An 18,955-nucleotide genomic window follows, 5' to 3' on the forward strand; every position below is an offset into this window, starting at 1 on the left:
AAATATACCATTACAATTACGCCTTTTGTTTCCATTATAACACGGTCAAATATATCACTAAATATATCTTGAATTTTAAGATGGATTTGGTTTTCATTGTGTTCTCACACAATAGTAACTAACCAAATTTTAACTCTAATTTTTCATTTTTATATACAACGATATTTTACACTAATAGATTAAAGTTTTCGATTAAATCGCAAAACAAACCCATCATAATAATGTTTAAAAGAAACTTGTCATCCACAAACGTCAAACCTAAAAAATCTCAACGGTTCATTTCCCACTATTTGTGCAAGTTAAGGATAGTTTCGAAGATAAGTAGCAGTGAACACTAAACCGTTGGTCCGTTTTTCTAAAAAAAATTCCACTTCATTTGCACCAAAAATATATCAATTTCTTATTATTCTGCTCACACAAAATTGAACTACCTACTCGAAGATAAAAAGTATTACACTTTCAAGCCAACGAATTATTCATTGTTCAATGCCCGAGTGATCTCCCATGAGACGCCTTCAATTTCTTGCATAAGAGCATCACTGCCTTCACAACCCTCCCGCTTGCAGTTAACAATCGCGACCGTGAATCGCTCTTTCGCTAATGACGCCAGATACATATCTTGTTCATCCTGGGATACAGAGCAAAATTTTAGATCAATAAGAACTTCGCATACACCAAAAACTGGAAGCGTTTTCTCGACGAAACATCGATACAGATCATAAAATTAAGGACCCGAAAGAGGAGATCCTTGTGACTCGATTGTAAAAGTGACATAGGATTACCTCAGGCAGTTCATGGAATTCGTCAGGAGATATTTGCAGCAACTCTGCAGCAGCATGACCAGTACACCACGCAAAAACCTTCCCACTCTCGTCTGCGAGAGTGATTTTCAGGTGGAAAGTGCGGATAACTTCAGCGCCACAGTTGTTGTCATTACAGAAGCCACACTCCATAACCCCATTGGGGAGCTCGGTAACGAAATGACCACATGTGGTATGTGAAAATCTTGTACTGACATTGGACTGAGCCCCCAGCCAAACTGCCCAAACCTGAACTATCTGTCCACATGATAAACGATAACTACACATCCAAGAGAACTGATTCAAAGAAGGGATGCAGGATAATTTTGTCTTAAAGTTACAGAACTATGAATCCTTTATATTTTAGGTGTAGTTTTTCTACTAGTTTTGTATGAGCGGTGGGTGTTGGTGTACTGATAATAATTACAAAACCAATGCAGGAGCACACTCAGGAGTCAGGCCTACCAATCTACCATCGTTCCTCGATTCCAAATCATATTTTGGAAACAAAGTTGTGATAAACTGGCCAACATTTGCTATTGATAAGCTCAAACACGAAGAGAAGCTGAATATAAAGGCCAGTGAACATAGTAGATTAACAGCAGAAAATTCAGGAGTATAGACAAGCGAATACATACAGAAACTTAAGTCAAATGTTTTATCATGGCTACTAGCCAACAGTTAAGTTCATACAAATCCCGTACCTGCGTGCAGCTACCCTGGCTGGATAGATCAGCGAGTCTTGACAACTTACGAAGACAAGATGAATTTAGTAATGCTGGCAAGCAACTGAGGTTGAAGAAAGAAGCTCCAGCACTGTTCTCAAACCATGATGCTTCCAAGCTGCCAAGCAAATATGTTTAAGTGGAAACCAAACTAAATCACATATCTAGAAACAAATCAGAAAGTGTCCAAACAAAAACTATAAGCTGACTTGTTGCCAACATTAGAAAAAACGTTAACCAGCCTACATACTGACATCAGAGGTGACTAATTGTAATTCTTGAATAAGCTCACCACTTCCGCTTTGTCATAGAGCATGTCAGGCCTGATATGTACACTGTGTGACCAAGGCTTAACCTTCCGAGCGACCTAGGAAATAAATACATAGAAGTAAAATCAGCATCAGCATTATATATGTAAAAATTATAATCAGGGAAGAGACTGTAAAACCATCTGTATTCAATTAACTAATTCTCCATACCAATTCTTCACAAAATGAAACTTTGCCCAAATTGGTCCAGTGGTATCTTCAATTCTCAAGGAGAAAACTGCTTCTGCGGTATGTTTTTCTTTGACAATATTGGTAACAACACCATAAAGACTGACACCAGTCATCTTGTCACGAAGGCCAGAAACAAATGACTGCAAAACTTCACAAGCAAGAGATGTTAATAAAAATTAAGAACAAATGGTAACAAGAGCGTCAGGACAGGCAGTTGATTTCACATGAACTAGGGTGATTCATTGGGTAGTAGATAAGAGCACGATAGGTTTAAATGAATGGATAAGGACATTAAAGATAATTCCTGAAGAATCATAGTATGACTTAGACAGATACACAAGGAACCCGTGCAAAAGTTATATCCAGTAACGCTTCAAGCTTCAAACAGTAAGCCATTGATAAAGTAAACATAATGCATTCCTTTAGAAGCACAGTACTCGTAGCTTCTAACAGAAGTTAAATTAGAGGCATGGCTAAATAGCAGTCAATAAAATGAGGAAGTATAATAGAAAGAAACTCACTCGGAAAGGATAGCTACTGAAGTCAATAGACCCATGTGAATCACATGGCAAAGAAACTTGAGAGACTTGTGGACCCTGACTGGGATCTATTGTGCTCAGAAGTCTTGACCCTTGATACCGATTTGGTGTCAGTGCTACACATACCTGATTAATACAGAAATTAGTCTGCAGCACTTCAAGTGATAACCCAATTAGTAAAACGAAGATAAATGACTTACTTGCTCCTCATGTTGAATGAAAGGCACCAAAAACAATTGCGTTGCGCTCCCAAATTCAAGGCAAACTTCACCACTTGTTTCGATACCACTATCTATAGCTCTAGAGACATATGGTTTATCCAGTGCAAGCATACTTCCCACACTGAAGAAATTGAATTATGGACATAATAAGGAACAAGTATTAAAAAAAATATGAAATCTAGTGCAAGAGTTTACCTCAAAAGATTGGCCAGGACAACCTGATCACCCCACAGCAGAAATTGTAGCTTGACATCATCTTCGTTAACAAGAGTAATTTGTTTTCTCTGTAAAGTTCCAAACTTCCCATGAACTTCCAGTGGCCCAATAGATTCAATTCTATGCATACATAGGAAAACCAAGGTAAGTGGTTCACCACCACGCACAATTTAACCCCACGAAACACCTCTATACCTCATAGAACATCTCGATTTATTAAAATATAAAGAAAATTTATCTAACCTTGCATACAATGAATAAGGGACATCTTTATTAGCTGCAGAAATTGAAGAGAATGAATCCGAATAAAACTTAGCTCCTATCAACAATGAATCACCATCGTCATCCTACATTAGTGAAGACAAAAAGGAAATGTAAGAGAAAATAATTTATAAAATCATCCCCAAACCTTTTCCCAACCGCAAGGCACCAAAGAAGTCCAACAGTAAAGGTTACCTCATCTAGCAATATCACTAGATATTCTGTTGGCAACAACCGCGGATAGCTAGATCCTCCTCCGGTGGCAGGACGAAGATAGCACCCAGTGAGGAAGATCTCCCTCCCCTTCTTCAGAATCTCATTACGGGGATCTACTAAGTCACAGTACCTGCAGGCACAAAAATTCAAGATTTTGGTTTCGGATTAAACTTAAATGTAATTGTAATTTGCAAATACACATATAAAAGCAGTAGACTCCAAGATTTCGGGTAATTACCGGCGGTGGAGATAAATGTCAATGGTATTGGAGCTCCAGTAATCCCCCAAGGAAAGCATATGGATGTTGGTACCTGAGAAAATACAAAATACTAATTTCAACAACAAATGCAAACAAAAATCACATTGCAAACTGAAATGTTCGACACGAGAGACTACCCGGAAGAACAAAAGCCTCCACAACAACGGCCTCCAAAACACTACTCAATGACAAGAAATTCTTCTCATAAATGGAGTCAATCGTCACGGTGTTCGGAAGCTTCCTCCTCTTATGCTTCTTCCTCAACTGCTTCACGCATTCCGGCATCTTCTTCAGAGGCCTGTCCCTACGCTGCTCGCTCCACGCCTATCAGAAACCAAACACAAACTCTCATATTATTCCTTTCTTTCATTTCCCCACATTTTCTCGGCAACCAAACAAAGAGAGAGAGAGAGAGAGAGAGAGAGAGAGAGAGGAAATCGATTAAGGGCAGTACCTGGGCGAGGTCTGAGAGCAGAATCGCAGTGGTGACGCCGCTGGAGTAGGCGCTGCAAGTCTTGAGGATCCGAGAGGCGGTCCAGTTCCAGCTGGGTCGAGTACTGGTCTCCGGTCCGTTTTGATTCGGATCCAGATTTTCGTCCGTTTCGGGCGAGAGGACGGACCTGGCGTAATCGATGAATTTGAGAAGCGGATCTTCGTGGTCTTTCTGCTCATCGATGTCCATGGCCGAGTTGATTGAGTTCATTTTCGCTGAGTTTACAACTCGCCCTGGTAATCTGCTCTGAGTGAATCTTGTATTAAATAGTAATACACATTTTTTTGGTTTTAAATGGGAGGGAAGAGAAATCGTTCCGGTTTTTGGCGCGAGTTTTGAAAAATATGGGATCGGTAGTGGACTGGGCCGCAGTCCATACGATTGGTATGGGCCTCGCACGCGCTAATTCCATCAGGATTAGTCACTCCCCCACCCCTTTTCATCATTAGACGCTGCCAATAAATTCCGATAAAAAAGTACAAAGCTCTTGTTGAAGCTCTGCCCTCGTAGCTTGACAACTCTGTCCTATTCTCTTAGGCATAAAATAACAGAAAAACTAATTAAATGAGTTTGAAAACTTTGAGTTTTAACGATAAGGATAAAATAAATGGTAAAGTGAATGGTATCATAATTGACTTTTTAGTGTAAAAATGTGGTTTTTCGTTAAAATGAATAATACCAGAAGCTTTTCGTTAAAGTTTCCTAAAATAAAAGCTCAATTGTCATTATGCCCTCGGAATTGTGATATAATGGCATTCGCGGGGTTGCCAAAATCTGTGGCTCAAAATTGACTTTTCCAATGTGATCTCCTACTTTGCTTCTACCTCTTTTTATCCTCCTTGGCAACTTCAAATTCGTTGGAAATATTGCCTTTTCCTTTTGCAGCACATGGTTTACCATTGCTCTCATATTTTTTAGAAGGGAATGCCATCGCTAATAAATTGGCGAATTTAGGGTTGCTTTCGTCTTCCCTTGTATGGTATCTCTTTTCTAGACATGATTTTTAGACATCCCAACCAACCTAAGGTTTGTCTTCTCTTTTTGATGATTTTTGTTTTTTGCATGATCGTCTTTTCTTTTTGTTTTGCAGATTATTACCTTTAGACCATCTCTAATGGTTGAGCTAAAAACCAAATATTTTAGCCCGGAAAATTTAGCTTTTATTCCAGAAACAGCTTTTATGCTCCAACCGCTCTAGCCTAAAATTTTAGCCTGGATTATTAAATAATGAACTTAGGCTATTTTTGTGGATAAATTATATTTTTTTAAATAAATATGTAGACTATCGTAAATTAATTTTATGAACATTTTAATCTAAAAAAAATTAAATTCCGATAAATAATGAAAATTTTAAATTCCGATTTATGGGCTAAATTTTGGGAGGAATCTGGCCTTGGTTTAGCATTTAGCATTTAGCCCAAATTTTCCCCTTGGGTTGGATTGGGTTTGGGAGGAAATTTTGAGAGATAATTTAGCATTTAGCATTTAGCCCAAATTTTCCCCTTGGGTTGGATTGGGTTTGGGAGGAAATTTTGAGAGATAATTTGACTTTTAGCCCACCATTGGAGTTGGTCTTAGGTTTTATTTTAAATGAGTTAAATTTCATGTCCCCCTTTTCCTTGTATCTTTCTTATTTTCATTTCTAAAAGGGTAAAGTTTATGTCCATTATTTTTCATGTATTTCTTTTCTTTCTTTTTTTTTGGTATTGCAAGGGGTAAAATTCATATTTCTCAATTAAGTGTAACTTCTTTTTTTCGTCAATCAATAAAATGTTCCTTATAACGTCAAGGTTTCTTAATAATAAAAATATAAAAATAAAAAAAGAAAAGGTGACTCAATTCTCACTCTGCCCTCACAACCATTTTGTCTTAATTGACCCATGAACCTTGGAAAGAGTGATACAGAGAATGTTCATGGGGCGAAGTCGGACAAAATGAGGTTCGGTGGGCAAAGTGATATATGAGTCACAATCTAGAGGGCATAGCAAGCTAACAATAATTAAGCGTAATTTGAAATATCACACAATGATTACCACAACAAACTCGCATATCAGATTAGCTGCATTGTCGTATTTTGTCCACCCCACATATGGAATCTGTACCTAGAAAAAAAAAGTATCAAAACTCCCCCCTCCCCACTGCAAATTACAACCCAAATCGAGAGACGAGGAAAAATCGGTTGGGAACATCAGAAACCTAAATGATGTACTGTCACAAACAATGCAAGAGCAGTCCAGCAAGACGACGCTCAAACCAGCAACGATGCTGTGCATGTATACTTCACATTAGAATTGAGTTGCCCTTAGATCTCATGTTTCAGAATCACGCCGGTGATCCCTACAGATGATTTAGGCCGATAATGTTCATCTGTATCGACCTCTTCAATTTCCTGAATGGAAGACCGTATGCAAAGCATTATAAATTAGGTATTATCCAAGTCTAGGCATGATAATAAGTTACCCAAGCTGCACAGAATTTTATACCTGTACCACTTCCTCTCCTTTGATGACCCGTCCGAATACAATTAGCTTATCATTTAAATCTGGTATTGGTGCAGTTGTGATAACAAGCTCAAATTCTTTGTTGTCTGGTCTAGCCTTCGTAGTTCCAAGCATAAATGCTTCATGCTTCGGACTACAGGTTCACACAGGCAAGAATAAGCTATCAGCTTTGCAACACAGGACCAACAGGCCACACAACCAATGTAAAAGTTTTATCTATGAAACAAACCTCGTAACAAGTTGACTACGAAGCTTCCCTTTTGATATCCAATCTTCAGCAGCTCCAAGTCCTTGGGAACCACCCCCTTTGATTATATAGTGCTTGATCACGTGACTGAACGACATCCCCTTGAAGTGTCCCTTTTGACTGCAAAACTAATGCCTTAGAAGTGCCATGACGGCATAACACACTATTGCCCTTACAACCAACAAAAACCAAGCAAGTCTATTTCTGGATGTTACTGCTACTCAGAATCTTGAAATGATTTCTAATCGTCGAAGTTCTAATTTTATTTACAATTTAGCCTGGATACAAGTCAACTAGGTCTCCATATCACCAAGGTTATATGAACCTTTAACCTGTTGTTGCGTATTTGATAATTTACAAAGGAGTTACAACAAAATATACCCCTTGGCTTATAAGATGATAAAAATATTAAATAATAAACCCCTTGGATGCGAGCAATTTTACTAACAGCTATGTACAAGGTCACCCCGTCCCATAATTTTAACTTTATTCTCTTACTCTGTAGAGAAATAGCTTCAAATAGAGATGATTTAATATTACTACAGCAAGTATGTATGCAAGATACATGTGATGTCGAATACTCACCATAAGTCAATAAATCTATCCACGACCTCTGGAGAACCATCCTTGAAAAGTTCCACCGTGATAGGACCTTTTGGTGTATTTAGAATCTACAAAATACACAGGGAAGTGGGAGAAGAAAGAAAGTGAATAACTATAATTGTGGAAAAGCAGACAGGTGACTTACACTCTAAAAATAAAACATCAGAGGAAAGACTAGGAATGAAATGACACCGAAGGAAACCGGTGCAGCAATCCTAATTGTTACATTTTCCCAACCCAGATACCTTCCGAGAAAATAAGTTTATTGATAAACTTTGCTACATAACAAATTTAACGGCCGCAGCAACACCACAAGGTCCACAACCACCCTGCCGCGTTAATTCTAGAAATCGAAAATTGCAGGTTCATGCAATGTGACACCAAATAGAAAGTTGGCAGTACAGCAAATGTGTTTAAGAACTTAAGAAACTTACAGCATAACCGGGAAGATCGCCCTTCTTTCCAAACCCATCAAAATCCTAAACAAACAAACAAAAAAAAACCCACCTAATTTAGTCAACTACGCATTTGCGCATAATTATTATCCAAACAAGAACATTAATTCATTCTTAATTAATTACGCAAATGGAAAATACCCATTCCAAATTAATACCTCTCGATTAGATAACTCCGACCCAGATTGACCCAGCGACCTACGAGGGCAAATTAGCGCGCACGATAAAAAAAAGTAGCTGAAACTACCCATATATAATCCAACTTTCCAAACAGATAAAATCGTCAAAATTTTGAAAATATCAGTTGAAATGGTACCTTCGGAACCAATAGCGATAAGTGGCGACTAACGACAAGGCGGCCAAGGCGATGATTAAATTGCACATAACTATGGTGGTGATACTGATTCGAGTCGGCCCCTTCTTCTTCTTGCTCTGAAGTAACAGCGCCTGCGGCTTTATCCGCGCCATGAGGTTCGAACTTCAACTCTAATCACGAAATCTGAAGCAAAAAAATTAATTAAAACTAAAAAATTGGATGATGAATCTTGATCCCCAAATCGATTGGAATCGAAACCCTAAAAATGAAGTGGAATTTGAAATTGGTGAGAGAGTACCTTTGGGGGGTTGGTTGGATTGGGTCGCAGTGAGGTTCAAGTGTTTGAATCGGATGGAGAGAGAGAGAGAGAGAGAGAGAGAGAGATTAGAGTTTGGTGGGCGATTTCAGTTTTAAGTAACAGGTCTGGTTCGAATTTTTCGATCTTTCTCGTTGAATTTAATTTTGTGATTTCAAAAAATTTAAATTGGTGGATGGAGATGGAGCCCACGTGAGATTATTCGCCGGAGAAAAGAAAACAAATCTCTTGAAAAATTAAGGAATGGACGGTTGTGATTGAAATAGCGTGTTGATTTCGGTTGTCTGGCGTTTGGTTTTGTGGCAGCCTGACGCGGGGTTTGTTCGTACCCGCCTTTTGCTATATGAACCGGTTTATAATTTTATTTGTAAGTAAGAGATTTCAAATTTGATTCAAAAGAATAATAATTTGATTCATATTTTAAAAAGACTGGAAAAATTAATCCTTACCGATTTGGAATCAAGATCCGAAGAGGATCTCGCATTCCATAATTCACAGATCAAGAGATTTGGACTGCTCATTTTAAATATTATGATCTCAGTTAGCCTGCCTACATCATACAATGAAACCAGACTCTCTTTCCTCTTTTTTTTTGAACAAAACGATATTATCTATATAAAAAGAAGAGGTAGACTTAACCTCACAAAGGGTTAGCAATAATGTGGTTCAAATTCACTTTTGACGATAATCGAACCTAAGACCTCTTACTTACAAATAAGAAGAATAGCACTAGACCGTAGTACTAAGTGGCATCTCTTCCTCTCTTAAATGGTTCGAAATTCTCAGTTCGTCGATTCTGGAAAGGAATTCAGTAAAAGGCATCCTACATTTGGGAAAGTTTAGGTACAATGAAACATGTTTTTCTAACCAAAACTAGTATGCTTATATATGGCAAGGCCAAAACAACAAGATGTGAAAAAAGGAATGAGGATTTTTCTTCGGATTCTTTTTGTAAAGGTTTTAGGAATTCTTTAATTATGTTAATTCATCGTAAAATGTGCGGTCAGAAATCATTTTTAAAAATTTATTTAAATTAAAACTAATAGTACTTGATAAAAACTGACAACACGATTCACAGTGAACGAATACGATTAAAGAATCCTCTGAATCCTCATTCCGTAAAAAAAGGGCATGACTTGATTCTGCTCTGAAATGTTTTCTTCATGTATCCTCTCATTATTTAATGTTGCCAAGAAGATGGTGTTATGCTTCTCAATTAAGTTAGGAAATTATTTTCCAAGCACCCGAAAATAGAATTAGTCCACCAAACAATGTCATTGGCCTGTCTATTCGTCAGATTATCAAGTTAACCGTATTTTGACAAAAATTGCATATTACTAACAATCTCTCTAATGCTCAGTGCTTTGCAAGAGGAAGACAAAGGATCAAGGACGGAGCTGTATAGGGCTTAGGGGGGCATCCGCCCCTACTCATTTTTATGTGTGTGTGTACTTTTGCATTTCAATTTCCAAGTCCTAATTAAACTACAAATGAAAATTAAGAAAACTAATGAAAAGGACTTGAAAACTTTGAGTTTTAATGATAAGAACAAAATAAAGGGTAAAGTGAATAGTACCAGGATTGACTTTTTAGTGTAAAAATGTGGTTTTTCGTTAAAGTGAACAGTACCGGGTACTTTTCGTTAAAGTTCCCATGAAAATTTGGATTGCATTTCAATTCCAATTTTGTAGCCCTAATTAAACTACAAATGAAAAACTGGATTGCATTTCAATTCCAACGTCAGTTTTAATTTAACTATAAAAAAATGGTCTAGTGGAAAAAAGACAAGGTATATCCACTAGTTTACATGCTTGTGACATTAGCATTAACTCTTCTAGTTGCTACTACCACTGTTGAAAGAGCGTTCTTAGCCATGAAATTTCTGAACATCAAATGGAAGATCAATGGATCAATGATAATATGATTATTTTTATAGAGAGAGCTATTTGCATGAAAACGCGTCGAATAATATTGTAAGATGTTGTATGAAAAACTTTATGGATTAATAAATAAGTGTTTTGTGCAGTAAATTATTGAGTTTTTTAATTGTACCTTGTTGTTTGAATATGCCTTCATTCTTACAAATTTCTAGCTTCGTCCCTGCAAAAGGTGATGTTATTCGCACTCATTTTTTATCTTTCTCACATTTTTCTTAATTTTTAGCCATCGAATCGAAAAAATTAAAGAAAACTAACGGACAGATATTAACGAGAGTGTGTAAGAAATAAATAAATAAAGATGTGTGAATAGCACTATCCAACTACAAATAGAGAGGTCCATTTTCTTCTTCTAAAAAGTCGTCACCATGCGCGTCCGTTTGATTGGGAGGATGATCCTATGGAATCGAGAAGAAAGCAACCGGTACCAAATGAAAGTCATTTTGTAAAAACCGCAAAACTGGCATGGTCCCTGTTTGCTGGGGTTCCGGATGCCAAATTCATCCATCCATTTATTCAAGATGTGAATTTGCACTTCCTATTTGTTCTATTAAATCACCAATAATCAGTTTATCAATGATCAAAGTCATTTGTAACTAAAGTAATTTATTTTGTGTACAACGTTCCAAGTTTGATTTCTTTATGCACTGAGCTCTATATTCGAATCTCCTATTCTTAATATTGTTTGTATTAAAATAAATAAATAGAAATATGCAAATCAAGATTTTTGTTTTGAGACCTGATATAAGAGGAGATATTTGGGCTAAATGAAGGTTTTAAAAGATATTAGACACTAATCGGTCGGCGGACAAAGACCTAGCGCTTAGTCGTCTATTAATAGTTTTGTTTTTAATTTTTATTAAATTTATTATATAACATTTTATATAAATAATGTCTATTTATACTTAAAAAATATATAATTGTATTAGGATACATAAATTGTAAAAATAGAATGACATATAGATTATAAAGTATTAGAAAATCTATCATCCTCAGTAAAATGCATTGTGTTCGAATTCTAATTGCTTTTACGCGAGAAGCGGGGACCACCCTCTTGCTAGCCTATCGTGAGGCTTAGCGCACTCTCCCTACCTTCTTAGTATAGATAATATCGTTTGATAAAATAAAATAAAATAAACTCACTTACAATTTATTGAAAAATAAAACGCAGAATGACAATTATCTATTTTCTGTTTAAGTAAGAGTCGTGACCTAGACAAGTCTAGATGTCATTTCTTATTTTCAAACCCTAGAAATTAATGGGGGCAATGGCTAGCCGCCTAACGCCTAGACAGCGGTAGGCAGAGATTTTTAGAACAGTACACGTATACAAACATGAAACAATTTGAATGAATCAATATATAGAAATGGTGTCATAAAATAAAATAGATACAAACAAAGAAAAAGGGAGTACTTTCTTCATGCATTGACCTCAATTTTCAAACACCTCAAATTTAAATAACTTAGTAGACTAATAATATTATTTATTTTATTTTGTAAATAAATAGGTATGACACCCTTCCACTTAACACTTCAAATATAAGTGATGGGAAACAAAAGCTATGTTCATAGGGTTTCATAAACAAACCATTTAAGCTACACCATAACTCAAATTAACCAACCCAAACAATTCACACACTCAAGAATTAAGGCAGCAAAATTCTTGACACCAAAAGACATCAAATTTTCTTCAATTTAATCACATGAACCACTGATGCACAGCAACTCCAAGATCCCTCAGCCTCCCATACAAAGCAATGCATTCCCAATAAGCTCTCTTGCTCCCACCATTCCTCCTCCCACTCTGCCACCATCCGTTGCTGCACTCCAAGAACAGCTCGTCCACCAGACAGATTGTCCTCTTCCTCACCATGTCCACCACCACTTCCGCTTCCGCTTTCATCACAACGTAGTCCTCTTCCCTCACATTGTCTTTCAACCAGTCCGAAACGTCGTTTTCAGGGGTGCTTGAAGCCTCTTCGGGCTCTACCTCGAGGTTGTAGACCTCGAATTCATTGTTCATTTTCGGATAGTTTTGATCAAACCATTCGATCATGCCGCGGTTTTCCTCGTTTAGGTCTACATTGACAAACACTCGGCGGTTGTAACTGTCGAGGGAATCACCCAACAACTCGGGGAGGAACTTGATTTTCTTCAAGTATTCATTCGATTTGGCCAAAACGAGCCTCGGCGGTTCCAGCAGCACGTCTTCCAGACCCTCTAACACCGTCTTCTTTTCCTCGGTTTCCAACTGACAAAGCCGCCGGGACGTCACGGGCAAGTCATAAGCCGGACTTATCTTCCTCATTGCCACAAAAGTGGCAGCGTATCGGCGGAGATACACGATTTTGTAATTGGGTTTTGGCCTAAAGGCGTTCGAAGGGTCGATGCTTATTGGAACGGCAACAATGCCGCCAATCTTCAGAATGCGATCAGCAAATTTAGCATCGGCCAAGTTGAATGCGAAAACGAAATCCATAGACTCGTCCAAGAACGAGCTTTTCGGCACCGACTCCGAATCCACAACGAAATCAAATCCATTGAAATCAAAAGGGTGAAGATTTTGAAGCGTACCGGCGTTGCCAGGAGCCACAATGAGAGATGTATCACCCTTTCTGCGCAGGCCTTCGCCGGCCAAATCACGAAAAAGCAGACCCAACTGCTTGAAATTGAAATTTTCGGATTCGAAATTCAAATCCAATTGGGAAACTTTTAATCCCCTCTGAATTGTTCCAAAGCAGGGCAGTGAAAGAATAACTAAACCCAGAAAAACGGAGCACCAAATAATCCGCAATGCCTTGGAATCCGGAAGATTGATCACCAAGTAAGTCCCGGAATCCAATCCCATCTGTCCACCATGAAGGTGCTTCACCTTGTTTTGATCCTTGGCTGCAAACCCGTCAGCCAATTCCATTGCTCTGTTAATTTTCAACACTTTTGGTCCAAAAATCCCGCGAAAAGCTCAGCGAAAGCGCGGGATCCGATCAAAGAACAGCTCGAAAAGCCGGTTTGGGGAGTACCCAGATGCGGAAAAGTTTGAAAGATTGCAAGTTTGCAACGTTTTTCACGAAGGAATAGAAGGCAAAAAAACAACAGCGAAGAACATGATGGGATTTAGCGGGCGCAGAACCTGGCGGCGGTGTGATTAGCACCCACGAGAGCCACGAAGGAGTTTTTACACCAGAGAAGTAACAGCTGCCTCATCCTCTCAACCTCCATTGTCGTCGTCCTCTCTATCATAAACTCACTCTCTCCCCCCTCTGTCTCTCTTCGATTTTTTCACAAACCAGTGCGAGAATGGCGTTTCAGAATCTTACCCAGATGCTATTTTGCGACGGATCATCATCTGAAAGCCAGCCGTTGTCGACCGGAGCGGCGGATTGCGACGGGAGAGAGCGAGAGAGAGAGAGAGGTTGGGGGTTTGTGAAGAAAAAAATGATGGGGTTGGAATTTGGGTGATGGGACTGGATAAAGCATGGGGATTTATTTATACAGAGAAATGAAAAATTATGGGAGAAATGTGAATTCGCATTACCGTTGGAGTTTAAGCAACTTGCTATTTTTGCGATTTCTGTGTTTGGGCCGCGTTCGGCCCACCTAAATGTAGAAAATGGGGGAAGGACATTGGGATGGTTGAGGAAGAAGACAAGCTAAATATAGTGTTCTAGGTTGGCATGGTTTGAGTGGATTTGTTTTGTTGTTTAGTTTAAACTCAATTATGCGTTGTTTTGTGCATTGTGTGTTCCAAGATTGTGTTGCATAGAAGCTGACATTCCAGGTGGGAGTTTGTAGTTAGAAAGTTAGTTCGATCTTGGAGTTGACTCAAGCGGCGAGGGAGGGCGAGTAGTGAGTTAGGATTATGACAGGTCTAAAAACAACAATGAAAAGATGATGGGGATATCGGGTTCACATGATTCCAACCAAGTTAAGAAATTTCACCTAATTTTTAGTTTTGCACCCCTAAAGGAATTTAAATAATGTAATGTTGCACTAAGACCAATATAAACGTGTATATGATATGTAAAATACATTCAAAATAACATATGAGTCAAGCCATATTTGTCTTAGAGAACATTTGAGTTCTTTTTTAGGCTCTTACATACTTTTGTTTAATCACTTCTGTTGTTTTCATTTGATCTATTCAATCCAACAACTAAAAATAAAGAGATGCGTGTGAGGAGTTAAAAATGGTGTGTGAAAATCACCTCTCTTATTTTATCAAATCCTGACTTCACACTACACATATTTCAATTCCTTCCAATGTATCAAAACATGAATTTAGTGCAACTATATCAACCACTTTGGTTAAACATTTGAATGTAGTAATACTAATATGCTTACGTGCATATTCATAACTTTACTTACGATTTGAAAACATAGCTTCATTAGTTCTTTCTTTTTCTTTTTCTTTTTCTTTTTTGTTGACAACGGGGCATAAGTCCGAAAGAAAATGAAATATTACTACTATGGAATTTCTTTTCTTCTCTTTGTTGAAATACTATTATAGAACTTGAATTCCTCGTGGAGGGCAAGACTTGGGTTTGAGCCTTGGAATTTAGAAATGGGTTTAGGCGTGGCTCGAGGCTCTACAATGCCAGGAAAGTCCGGTCCAATCTTAGTGAAGCATATGAAAATTTGCAAGGAATTACAGCCCAAGACTAATTTGTAGGTGCAAAAAAGTTTGTTAGAGTGAAATTTCCACTAGAAGTAGATAATTTAACTGACAGAGAAATGAGAGTTTTTTACTTTAATCTATTCGTACCGACAAAAATCCCGCTCAATAATTATTTATTTTGAGCACGGATTTTTTCTGGTCCAAATTTATCTTATTTTTACCTTGAATAATTTTTCATAGAGCTGGACATTTTAACCGATAAACTAATGAATGAAGCTGTACTGAAATGACAATAATAAAAAAATTTGGCTTGAACAAGCTCGATTCTTGTTGTCACTTAGTACTACAGTCTAATGATATTTCTCTTTACTTATAAGTAAGAGGTCTTATGATCAATTTGCGCCAAAGACGAATTTGAACCACATTATGCTTAACCCATTGCGAGGCTTATTCCACTCCCCCAGCCCTTAATATGGATAATATTATTTGTTAAAAAAAAAAAGTTCGATTCTTGATTTTTGCCACTTAAAAAGCAAATGTGACCAATTATATGAAGTTAATCTTATCGATGTAACTAGTTTTTCTTATATTGAAAGGATAATGTTATTCACATACTTATTTTTATTATATACCTTTGTAAACTTTTTGCCATTGATCTCTTTAATTCATTTGATTCGACGATCGAAAATTAAAAGGCGTGTGAGAAATAAAATAGGTGAGTAAATAGTACTACCCATATTGATATCTGAATTAGCCTCCCCCTATCTCCCCCATTGTCTCACCCTATCTCCATTCTCTCCTTCGAGAGATTCTTCAGTGTGAAAAATTTTTAGTTGTAACGGGAACACAAGTGGTATACCACGTGTTTTAATAGGAATGGTGGGAAATTTTATTATTTAAGTTATTAACTTTTTAACACACATATTCCACCATTTGTTTAGTGACACGTGGTGTACTACCCCGTGTACCGGTCATATTGAAAAATTTCTCCTTCGGTGTTCCAAGAACATGAAGTGGTACACCCCTTTTCTCCACTTATATGATAATATGTGATGTACCTTTCATGTTGCGCGTACAATAAAAACTTATCCTTCTTCACAATCTTGCAACTTCCATCCACACTCCGATGCAATGCGGTCATTCACTCGATTTTTCTAGTTTTTATTTGATTTGAGTTCGTTGGTGGGTATTGGAACCCAACAAAAAAACAATCAAATGAGTTTAAGCCCTAAACGAATAGAACCAATGGAAACGTACCTGATTATTTTAGGAGTCTGTTATCCACATATCATGTTTTACTTCTCACACATCATTTGTTATTTTTTGTCCATTGATCTTCTTCAATTCATTCAATCCGACGGTTGAAAATTAGAAGGGTGTGTGAGAAGTAAAAATGAATGTGTGGATATCACACCCCTGATTTTATTCGGTTCAAGATTTTTCAGTTTTAAGGGTGAAACTCATTTCCCAATTGATTTTATAAACCTCAACTTCCTCCACAAATAAGTTTATCTAGAATACAAATTAGAACATCATATTAAGCCTCGTTTGGTGGGTTGGTATGGTTAGCATAAAACGAGACTTTGAGAAATGGATTGAGATGAGTAAGACAATACGATTTTGAGCCTATGCAAAACTTATCTTGTGTTTTTATAAATTTGGAGTGCATATAATTTTGTAAAGTGTTGATAACAACTCCAGAAAATATCCATGTTTAAGTTATTATTGTCTTGAGCCACATGCACATCTCTTTTCACTTTTCACACACCCTCTGTTAATTTCTGTCATTCGATATTTATTCGATCTGGTAGCCGGAAATTAAAAGAAGTGTGTGAATAGCATCACCATTTGGGTAATAGCTCACCTTAATCCTTACTCATGAAGTCAGGATAGGATTAATAGTTGAAATAAGATTAAAGGGCTATAAAACTTCAAAACCCCTCTCTGGTATGAGCATGAAAACAATTATACTATTCTTTGCTTTTAATATAAGCCTATTAATTAGTTGTAGTCCTATGGTTTAATAAATATTCTTCGTAGGAAGTCTTAAATTCGACTCTCATAAATAATGAGTAAGTTTTGAAAAAGAGTGATAGCTATGAGTTGATTGAAGTCTATCTCTTATAACATTAATTTGTAGTGAAGTAAAAGGTGGGGTATGTGAGAATATTACTGTCGGGAACCCTCCAAAACGTACGTGTCAAATTGTGGGAGACTAACTCATGTACCACATTGTACTCAAACAACCTCATTCACACACCTTCGACATATCTTTCTGGAATTTTTTCTGGCACTGATAGATATTTCAATTTCCTCGTTTCTGATATCGTCGGCACACAGCAAAAAGGTTATGCGACCCCCTCCACTCATTACCACGTTGAAATTGTTCATGTAATAATTCTTTGCAGGTGCAGTTTTATAGCCCTAGATAAAAAATAATTACACAAGATTCTGTACACATTGCGCAACACGACGAGTTCTCTGACTGTACAAAGCTACAAAACCCTAGCCAGGTCTGTGAGACAGTTAATTTTGAGATCAATTTCATCTTCTTACTGTCAAACTGGAACCCTAGTTACCAGTGAAATCCCATGTTGAATCCTGCATGAGCTATGTAGGTGTGTGTGCTCGCGTGTTATGGAAGCAGTAACACGTGGAAAGGTACTGCATTCTGCAGTTAAGTTAAGTTACTGGAACTAGGGTTAAAAGGACAGAGAAAGCACAATTATAAACGTGAAGACTAATTTCAAAGAACAGCTATGATGTTATCTGAAACTGGTAGATCTGCGCAAACATGTATAGCTCAATGTGATTGAGGTATTCCCTTTCACATCATCTCTTCTTCTACATAGACTGGCTTTTTTGGTACATCAATTAAAGAAGTTGGTATATGATGGACGAAGAATTTTTTTTTTTTAACAGAAAAAAACAATAACATCAGTAAAAGCATTGGAATAATGCCAAAAGCAACAATCTGAACAATTCACTTGCTAATCGAGCGAGTTAAGCAAGGGAATACACAATTCAAATGCTAATTGTCTACTCCATGCGTGCACCTTCTCACATGCCCTCATGTAGTGACATTTAAGACAAACACGTGAACAAGATGACATCAAATATTTGTAGTCGTTGAGCTTCGCACTTATGTCAACTTGCTTTTATATCATGAAGGAATTGGTTGAGGTTCCACCTTGAAATGATGATTCGTAATGGGAGGAGTAGTCCAACACCTTTAAAGCCTATGTAAGGTTCTTTATTAACTTTCTGACGTGGGACAACCTTTCACATCTTACACGTTCTCTCACATATAGCAAAACCAGTGTTTTAAAAACCTTGCCCCAAGGCGCACCTAGTCGGCTTTAGAGGTGGGGTGGGAGGAAAAGCGCCTCTGTTTTGTGGGAGTGGGCGAAAAACTCGCCTAGCTTTGACGAGGTGCACCTAGGCACCCGAGGCGTGCCTAAGGCATTCATTGAGCATCCTTGTTTTCCTTTTTGAGTTGCCCATATCTGAAATTTTCTGATTGCAGACCATTTGTCTTCCCAACGAAGAAGATGAGTGGCGGGGGCTTTTTTTTTTTCCTTTTTTTATATTTTTTTTCTCTTTAGAGTTTAAAATGATCCTACTTTTCTGACATTTATTACGCACTATCTTCTTTTATGTTAAGTTTTATTTTTTATATTATTTTTTTCTCATATGTAAGATAGATAAGCATCTTTAATTTTTGTTTTTATTTTT

The 18,955-nt window shown here is 37.4% G+C and overlaps 4 protein-coding genes across 33 annotated transcripts in view; 1 reads left to right on the top strand and 3 right to left on the bottom strand.

The window, feature by feature from the left end:
* LOC126595859 (uncharacterized) overlaps positions 1-18,955 on the top strand; it is a 98,528-nt gene that overhangs the window by 63,871 nt on the left and 15,702 nt on the right. The gene's annotated exons all lie outside the window — the stretch shown is intronic.
* LOC126595838 (uncharacterized) lies at positions 351-5,455 on the bottom strand. 2 transcript variants are annotated; one of them, XM_050262146.1, is made up of 13 exons: positions 4,192-5,440; positions 3,875-4,061; positions 3,717-3,789; positions 3,458-3,608; positions 3,245-3,348; positions 2,981-3,121; positions 2,765-2,906; positions 2,547-2,690; positions 2,005-2,165; positions 1,818-1,892; positions 1,505-1,643; positions 783-1,058; positions 351-628 (listed from the first exon to the last, which is right to left on the bottom strand). In XM_050262146.1, the coding sequence occupies exons 1-13, from the start codon at positions 4,438-4,440 to the stop codon at positions 473-475; spliced, it is 1,998 nt and encodes a 665-aa protein (XP_050118103.1). In that variant the 5' UTR covers positions 4,441-5,440; the 3' UTR covers positions 351-472. The 2 variants fall into 2 exon arrangements, with proteins under 2 accessions (XP_050118103.1, XP_050118104.1); XM_050262147.1 differs by lacking the exon at positions 351-628 and having other exon boundaries at positions 793-1,080; positions 4,192-5,455.
* Positions 6,260-8,823, bottom strand: LOC126595858 (peptidyl-prolyl cis-trans isomerase CYP21-4-like). The gene is made up of 8 exons (XM_050262222.1): positions 8,651-8,823; positions 8,353-8,535; positions 8,195-8,234; positions 8,016-8,060; positions 7,564-7,649; positions 6,961-7,098; positions 6,714-6,864; positions 6,260-6,619 (listed from the first exon to the last, which is right to left on the bottom strand). The coding sequence occupies exons 2-8, from the start codon at positions 8,502-8,504 to the stop codon at positions 6,533-6,535; spliced, it is 699 nt and encodes a 232-aa protein (XP_050118179.1). The 5' UTR covers positions 8,505-8,535; positions 8,651-8,823; the 3' UTR covers positions 6,260-6,532.
* LOC126595849 (uncharacterized) lies at positions 12,059-14,077 on the bottom strand. Its single transcript, XM_050262213.1, has one exon. The coding sequence runs from the start codon at positions 13,517-13,519 to the stop codon at positions 12,305-12,307; it is 1,215 nt and encodes a 404-aa protein (XP_050118170.1). The 5' UTR covers positions 13,520-14,077; the 3' UTR covers positions 12,059-12,304.

This window comes from Malus sylvestris, chromosome 13 (assembly GCF_916048215.2).
Source record: "Malus sylvestris chromosome 13, drMalSylv7.2, whole genome shotgun sequence".
NCBI lineage: Eukaryota > Viridiplantae > Streptophyta > Magnoliopsida > Rosales > Rosaceae > Malus > Malus sylvestris.

What these genes read in the sequence shown, in the direction of transcription:
- LOC126595858 (XM_050262222.1), bottom strand. Translation starts at nt 8,504, where the DNA reads ATGGCGCGGATAAAGCCGCAGGCGCTGTTACTTCAGAGCAAGAAGAAG. An exon ending in GCGATCTTCCCGGTTATGCT is followed by an intron (nt 7,650 to 8,015) that starts GTAAGTTTCTTA and finishes TGTATTTTGTAG; the next exon opens with ATTCTAAATACACCAAAAGG. An exon ending in CGTAGTCAACTTGTTACGAG is followed by an intron (nt 6,865 to 6,960) that starts GTTTGTTTCATA and finishes GTGAACCTGTAG; the next exon opens with TCCGAAGCATGAAGCATTTA.
- LOC126595838 (XM_050262146.1), bottom strand. Translation starts at nt 4,440, where the DNA reads ATGAACTCAATCAACTCGGCCATGGACATCGATGAGCAGAAAGACCAC. An exon ending in TCAGTAGCTATCCTTTCCGA is followed by an intron (nt 2,166 to 2,546) that starts GTGAGTTTCTTT and finishes GAAGTTTTGCAG; the next exon opens with TCATTTGTTTCTGGCCTTCG. An exon ending in AATTCCATGAACTGCCTGAG is followed by an intron (nt 629 to 782) that starts GTAATCCTATGT and finishes TCTGTATCCCAG; the next exon opens with GATGAACAAGATATGTATCT.
- LOC126595849 (XM_050262213.1), bottom strand. Translation starts at nt 13,519, where the DNA reads ATGGAATTGGCTGACGGGTTTGCAGCCAAGGATCAAAACAAGGTGAAG.